The sequence below is a fragment of a genome, unplaced genomic scaffold (assembly GCF_019419815.1).
Source record: "Pyrus x bretschneideri cultivar Hongxiangsu unplaced genomic scaffold, Pyrus_bretschneideri_v1 Contig7, whole genome shotgun sequence".
NCBI classification, from domain to species: Eukaryota; Viridiplantae; Streptophyta; class Magnoliopsida; order Rosales; family Rosaceae; genus Pyrus; species Pyrus x bretschneideri.
The window spans coordinates 6870825-6877983 of NW_025999809.1; the positions used below are offsets into that span (position 1 = coordinate 6870825).

General features: G+C 38.7%; 2 protein-coding genes across 3 annotated transcripts; one reads left to right on the plus strand and one right to left on the minus strand.

Annotated features, from left to right (window-relative positions):
• Nucleotides 1-705: 705 nt before the first annotated feature.
• On the plus strand, nt 706-1569 carry LOC103957356 (ethylene-responsive transcription factor 8-like). The gene has a single exon (XM_048574084.1). The coding sequence runs from the start codon at nt 774-776 to the stop codon at nt 1320-1322; it is 549 nt and encodes a 182-aa protein (XP_048430041.1). The 5' UTR covers nt 706-773; the 3' UTR covers nt 1323-1569.
• A 2584-nt stretch (nt 1570-4153) lies between these two features.
• On the minus strand, nt 4154-7159 carry LOC103957309 (probable WRKY transcription factor 21). Of its 2 annotated transcripts, XM_009369458.3 has the most exons (4): nt 6892-7159; nt 5748-6570; nt 5497-5622; nt 4154-4645 (listed from the first exon to the last, which is right to left on the minus strand). In XM_009369458.3, the coding sequence occupies exons 2-4, from the start codon at nt 6542-6544 to the stop codon at nt 4501-4503; spliced, it is 1068 nt and encodes a 355-aa protein (XP_009367733.2). In that variant the 5' UTR covers nt 6545-6570; nt 6892-7159; the 3' UTR covers nt 4154-4500. The 2 variants fall into 2 exon arrangements, with proteins under 2 accessions (XP_009367733.2, XP_009367731.2); XM_009369456.3 differs by having other exon boundaries at nt 5748-7158.

Here is a 7159-nt window from a genome sequence, read left to right on the forward strand (position 1 = left end):
ATAATATGTACCATATAACACTTCTTGTGATTGGTTGTTCTTATTAATAAAAAAAAAAAAACTATCTCTTATCTAAAGAAAGAAATATCAATATGAGTCTATTTGCTTCTGATCCTCGTATATCAAATTTGAGTCTCTATACGAAGTTGAACCTTATTGCACCAAAACCTAGTTGATAAGCAAAATGGTGAACCAACAAACAATGCATTAAGCAAAGATAATAATCAAGATGATGTTATTAACATTCTAAAAGAATTAGCACTAAATCGTTCAAAACGAAACAACTTTGTTTCTCATATCACACATTAATGGATTGGATTTCCACATTATCCAATAAAAACTCTAAAGCGTCCACGATAATGCAAAAACCAAACGACGTGCGTTTTAGCTGTCACATAGAAACTGACAATTATAAATGTAGGTCCACAATCCCAATTAGGAATTAACAAAAAATGTTTGGATCTGTGCATAAATGTCAAATACGCCCCACCCAATATCATCTTTACACGCGTGCATTCAATGCGTCAAACCTATTTAAATTAATTTCGTTACCTTAAATACCGAATAAAAAAATAATAGCTTCCGATTTAGTTTTTTATTAATTTATAAAATAATATTTAACATTTAATATTTTTAATTCAACCCAAGGCCAAAGCTGTCGGCGTAAACGAAGACTGTCTCCTCGCCTATAAATATCCTCCAAAAATCTCCAACCCTAAACTCTCACTCTTCGGACTCCGCCTCCATTTTTCTCTCTCCGTACGGTCCACCCAATGTCTACTGTAGACGCGCTCCACCTCCGCGACACCGCACTCTCCCTCGCCGTCGAGCCGCCTTCGCCTCCGCCTGGTATACCTCGACCTCAGCCAAAGCACGCTGCGCCCGTCCAAGCCGGCGCAGGCAAGGATCCGCATTTTAGAGGCGTGCGGAAGCGGCCGTGGGGACGGTTCGCCGCTGAGATTCGCGATCCGTGGAAGAAGACTCGGAAGTGGCTCGGCACCTTCGACACCGCCGAGGAGGCGGCGCGTGCATACGACGAGGCCGCGCTTAGCCTCCGTGGTCCCAAGGCCAAGACCAACTTCGGAAATCTCGCTCTTGTTCCGCCTCACTCGCTTCTCCTCGGCGGCGGCTCTGAGATGTTCTGGCCTCCGCCGCCTATGTACTTTATGTCTGGAGCTCCTGCGGTGGCGCCGATTAGGTCGGAGTATAGAGGGTACAAGCTTGAGAATGTGGACGCGGTGGGGGGCCAGGAGGAGAAGAAGATGAGGAAGGACAAGAAGCCGTTCTTATTCGATCTGAATCTGCCGGCGCCGCTGTTCTGAGCAGCCGCCGACGTTGTTTAAGCGTATACTTGGGTGACATTCCATTTTTGCCCTTGGCGGTTACTCTTAATTTCTACGTTACATGTGTACAGTTATTGTAAAAACGGGAATAGTAAGTTAAGGGCGAGATTAAAAGTTAATTAACGACTGTTAATTCTGTTTGCACTCAGCTTAATCTGAGTCAGATAATTGTCGCAATTTGTTGCCCTTTTATTTATTTATTTTAGCATGAACAAATTATCATTAATTCGTTTCTTAGCCTAATACTAACAAATTAACAATGCCATAATCGTGTTTATCTCATCTTTTGTTTCCTCTAAATTGAATGGTGATTCTGTAACTGATATGGACATGAAATCTCTTTCCCTATTATATGTACGCAGTTACGATATAAATCCGTTATGTTTTGGGTTGGGCAGTGATTTTTACGCTTTCGTTTTCTCTAGCGCACGTATTCACTAATTTATTTATTTTTGTTTCTTTGTATTTAACTGCTACAAAAAATGTAGTACTACGAAAAATAGAAGAGTTTGAAAATCAACGCAAATATCGTCATCTTGCATTCTTGAGCCGCTAGCACTGCGGTCTATTAGTGTCCTTTCACTTTAAGTGAGATTTTCGATTCACTTGAATAGTGAGTTCGAGACTCAATTATTATAGCTAGCCTATGTGGGCAGTCGTTTTTACTTTTAAAAAAACAAACTGTTCATTTGCGACGAGCGCAAAATGACTATTTTCGTGTTCATTTGATAAGAGTGCGAAATGATTATTTTCGTTTGGTGATCAACTCACCAGTACGTGAGTCATGGGTCATAGGTTCACCTCAACTAAGTGAACCCACCACAGATATTGGGCTGGTGCATTCAACGTCCTTGACAGCAAAATGTCGTTCTAAACAAAGTTATGGGTTGGGCTTATAACTAAAGCCCAAAACAAAACAGACTAGGCTGTGGACCCATCTATGATTGAAGGTGATGCAAACGTTTTCTTCTCATTTCTGCCTTGTCAACGAAACCAACTGAGAAACCCTACATCCACTGGTTGCTTGATTGTCAAGAATCAAGAATATTAACCCCAGAAATTAATTTTTAATTCATTAATTATTGATTGCGTATGGTATCTTGACTGCCTTTCTCTGGTTGGTTAGGGACTAGTTAATCAGAGATTTGGAAAAAGTAGCAGCAACCGTAATCGCTAATTAAACATTCTTAATCTTCTTCTTGACATATAAAAAAAACATTCCTAATCTTCTTAAACAATATGTACTATGTTTAACCTCATTCAATCCCATTGATCATCTTCTCATGACTGCCACAACACGCCATTGACATTCAAGAAAATGATTTTCCAATATACACTTATTTCATTTTGACAAGAAAATAAATTCAAAATTGAGCGCAATAAGACGGATGCATTACTCTACACGGTTGGCATACTCAATTTTGAATATATTAAAAGCAGAAGCTAATTGCTCCAGTGTATGACACACACTGAATCAATAACGTGTTGAACGTGCAACAACCAATAATCCAACAAACAAAAATCTAATGATCACAAATGTCGATATACTTTATACATTGTTGCATACTAAAAAAAACCTCAAAAGAATGAGGCCACTTGTATTTAACTTTCTCTGTAGATTGCAGTACCCAACTCTCACAAGCAAAATAGTGGAAGTAAAAAGGTTTTAGCTCAGCAATAATCATTTCATTTGTGCCCGTTTGTTGTGCCACATCTTTTTTATTCTGTTTATCTTTTGGGTGGCGTACTTAGCCATATCACTTCTTTACAGCAAAGGTCCCAAGGATTCACCAACCAAAGAATGAGTATTTGCTACTACTAAAATTAACTTGGGTAGCTCGTACCCACCACGTTTTTCACACAATACTTTTTATAAAAGCATGAGATTTTTTTTGTATTTTTGATCTTCTTCATACAGTTGCACATTGGTCTGGTCTCTCACCGCAACTGCATGTGAGAGTTGTCATAGTAGAATAACACGGTCAAAATATCTTCATCAGAAGAGCAAAGAATTGGGCATTGCCAAAGATAAATTCCCAAAAACTGTATGCTTACTATGCAGACAATTACATCTTCGCGTCGCATAATGAGTGGTATAAGAACATGGACACATGGGCTAATGTGAAGAATGCTCTAAGCAAACAGAATATATGCCCGTCTGCATGCAATAGTCGTCCCCATTACCAGCGCCAGGCCAAAGAATTTTTCCTTTTTTTGCTTAAAAAGAAGTTTGGAATTGGACCCAAAAATAACATTTTGGTTTTATTCTTGTGAAGGAATAATAACAAGATATCTTATCTTGGTCCCCCTCACGAGTCACACCCAACTTTTCTTTTTCCTCACGCCAATTGAAAGCAACAGTAATTTGGTAAAAAGGATGGATTATCTATGACTTGGCTTCAAATTAAACCTGGCAAAAGTCGTGTTTGTCACGTTCATGTCATTTTCGTTATACATCGTATCTTAATAGGTCATATTGTTTCAAATTTGTTATTTTAACGGGTTTTTAACAAGTGATCCCACAATAACTCGTTTTGTTAACAGGTTGTGTTGTTTTATGTCAGATTAACGGGTTATGCAATAAATTGTTATGTATTGATGCCTAGAAATGACAAATGATATCTTATCCAATTCCTACCATGTGAGTCACCTGATAAAAATCTAACACGTTAAAAGGTTAACCACAAACCTGTTATTTTCGTGTTGTGCCGAATTAACGGATTGTGCAATCAATTGTCCGGCCTACTTTTAAATCATCCTTTTCATAGTAAACATTTTCATCCAAAAGTATAAACAAAGAAAATAGTAAATGAAAAACAAAAGTACCACATGAAGGGCATTTCATTAATTTCAAAAACCCCAAATTGTTTGAAGCACTGGTTGCTAAACAGAACATAAAACATAAAACAGTTCTTATGGGATAATGACCTAATTTTACAGACTTGTTGCAGTCCACCCCGCTGGGGCTTCATGCCCGCTTGCCTAAACGCAAAAACGCTCGAAAGAGCCCAACTCCCCAAAGCCGAAATAGCCGCTCCGATTTGTATGTCATGCTTGAACCATCCAAATATATGTACAGGAGCATCTCAAGCCGAACACAGATAAGGATTTGATAAAATGACTGTTGGGCTGAGCTCGCCGAGGCTCTCCATGAATTTCATGTTGTTGTGGATTGCGAGGGTATCCTTGGGTGGTTATGCTCACCTTCGTAGGTAACAATAAGCATGGATGGTTCTTCCAAGCACCTCTCGACATGCTTCCTTGCTGGACAACCTCTCATGCTACTGCATTTATAGTATCCCCTGCACAAGTTAAAGGAGCTTCAATAGTTAATTAAGTTCACGAGAAGTTTAAACTTAAAAAGTCTGATATTCGACAAGCATAGTAGCATCGAATAAACTCAAAACTGCATATCAACAAGCATTATCAAATATCAAGTACATGTCATATTCAACTTTGATTCCTTCTAAGATTTGATTTCTGAGAATATAAAAACAAAAAATTACATAGAAGTATCGGATAAACTTGAAAGTGCATTCGCCAAGCCTCATCAAATACCAATCACATGTTGTATTCAAACTTAAATTCTGTGAACAATCTTGACCCTAGATTCGATTGTTAAAAATGGATAGAAATTCAAACGCTGAAAAAAGGAACAACAATTTTAACTACCATCTTTGGCCAAAAAAAGAACTATTTTGGCCACCTTCTCTTCTGAGAAACAAATAAACCACGAGAATAACTTTAAAGTAGGCATTAGAATGTTTTTGTATTAAAGGCCATAATTAAAATACTCGACGAAATAAAAAAAAGCAGGGTATTCCACATTTCCAATGTACACCACTGGATTACATCTCATCTAGCGGCACAATCCAATGACATCAATTTGTAGAATATAAACAACAGAACAACACACGAGATCACTAGATTTTACCAAGATACTGCAATGTGCAATCCTGTAGTGGTTCGTCATACTAACTGATTTTTAGTTCATGGAACGCACACCTCTATCATATAGGTAAAAAATTCTTAGAAAAGAGTTAACACTAAAATTCACTACAAATCATATTCAACCATGTACATAAAGCACTAGCAAAAGATTTTGCGCATCAAATAAAATCAATTTCTCATTCGAAATGCAGAAATATTGTACCTAGGGTGAGGGGAACCCTTGATTGGCTTCTGGCCATATTTCCGCCATGAATAATCATCAGGAGGGATATCTGCAAGCTTGTTACTGATAGCAGGCACCTTAATTGACCTTTTAACCCTATGCTTCCTGCCAGCAGAACATAATTAACATAAAATAGTTCAAAAGCAAGTATAATAATTGTCCTCCATGACAGGACACAGAAGCATTGCAAGCTATTATTGAACCAAGTAGTGCATAAGGAGAAATTCAACCTCTTCTTTGAGCAGTGACATCTACCACTGCTACCACCGCATTTTACACTCCCATCGTCTCCCCTAGCAGAACACTTCCTCTTATGTTGTGAATTCTGATCCGAAGAGAGAGGAGCCCCGAGCAAATGAAAGGAATTACCATCGAAGTTAGCCACACTTCCATCTATGCTCAAGGAAGAAATGAAGGACCTCGTAGATGACATTGTAGGTGTGCAGCTAGAGCTATCAAAATTCAGATTTATGCCACTATTGCTCCTACGATACGTCATTTCCGTTTGCTGCTTCATCTGGTGCTGCTGAAGTAACATCCTCTGCTGTAGTTGCTGTTGTTGTTGATGTTGCTGGTGCTGCCGTTGTTGCTGAAGCAAGTGATATTGAGCGGGCGGCACTTGTTGGGCAGGGTGAATTGGGGTTTTTCCATTAGCACTCAATTCCAATGATGGACTCCCCAAACACAACGCACTTTTAACATCTAAACTCAAATCTTGAGTTGGGTTTTCAGGGAAGCTAGATTGAAGAAAGTGGGGAGTTTTGGATGGATGGTCCGCAATCGACATAGGATTATCCAAAAGGATTCTTTCAGGAAAAGGGATTTGAAGCTTCTTAAGCTTTCTAACTCTAGCATGACCTAAACCAGTATTGAGAATGGAAACAACTTTCTTAAACCTAGACACAGCCTTTCCAGTTTCCACCATTAGATTCCTGTACTGAACTTGTTCCTGTGGCTGAGACAAGAGGCTAAGAACTCTATGGCAGCTCTCAACAGCTGTTTTGTTAGCTTCTTCAACTCCCTCCATATCTACCAAAACTACCAACCACTATCCTAAATCCAGAAAAGGTAAACAATTTACACAAAACACACCAAAAGTGCCAAAAACTCAGCAACCCAACACAATTTATAGGATGTTCAGCAATCCTCAGCAGAAAAAACAACTACCCAGGTAACCAAAACCCCAATTTTTTTACCCAACAAAGCTAAGAACTTTCTAATGAAATTTCAACCAGGAGAACAAAAAACCAACTGGGTTTATGAAATTTGACAGATTAGAGGAAACCCCAGATGGAAATCAAGACATTACAGCATAGCAATTTGGTAAAATTGTGAGTTGGGAGAGTGGAGAAAAAGAGAAGCAAAAGAACAGACCTTGTTGGAGTTGGTGCTGTCAAACCCTAGATTCTGAATTCATGCTTTTGAGATTGAAAGGTGTGAAGGAGAAGACTTTTGCTTTGCTCTTGATAGAATTCACACTGCCACAAGAATACAAAGCCCCCATCTTTGTTTAATATAAAAACTTCCCATTTTTTCTAGAGGGAGAAACCCAAAGAATTCAACACAGGAGAGAGAGTGGGAGAGAGAGGAGATTTAAATAAACAGGTAGTGAAAGAAGCAGGGAAACTAAGAAGGAAAGAAA

Excerpts from the sequence above, each read along its gene's own strand:
- LOC103957356 (XM_048574084.1), top strand. The coding sequence starts at position 774 with ATGTCTACTGTAGACGCGCTCCACCTCCGCGACACCGCACTCTCCCTC.
- LOC103957309 (XM_009369458.3), bottom strand. The coding sequence starts at position 6,544 with ATGGAGGGAGTTGAAGAAGCTAACAAAACAGCTGTTGAGAGCTGCCAT. Across the intron at positions 5,623-5,747 it reads TGTCACTGCTCAAAGAAGAG|GAAGCATAGGGTTAAAAGGT; the intron begins GTTGAATTTCTC and ends TTCTGCTGGCAG. Across the intron at positions 4,646-5,496 it reads AAGGGTTCCCCTCACCCTAG|GGGATACTATAAATGCAGTA; the intron begins GTACAATATTTC and ends TAACTTGTGCAG.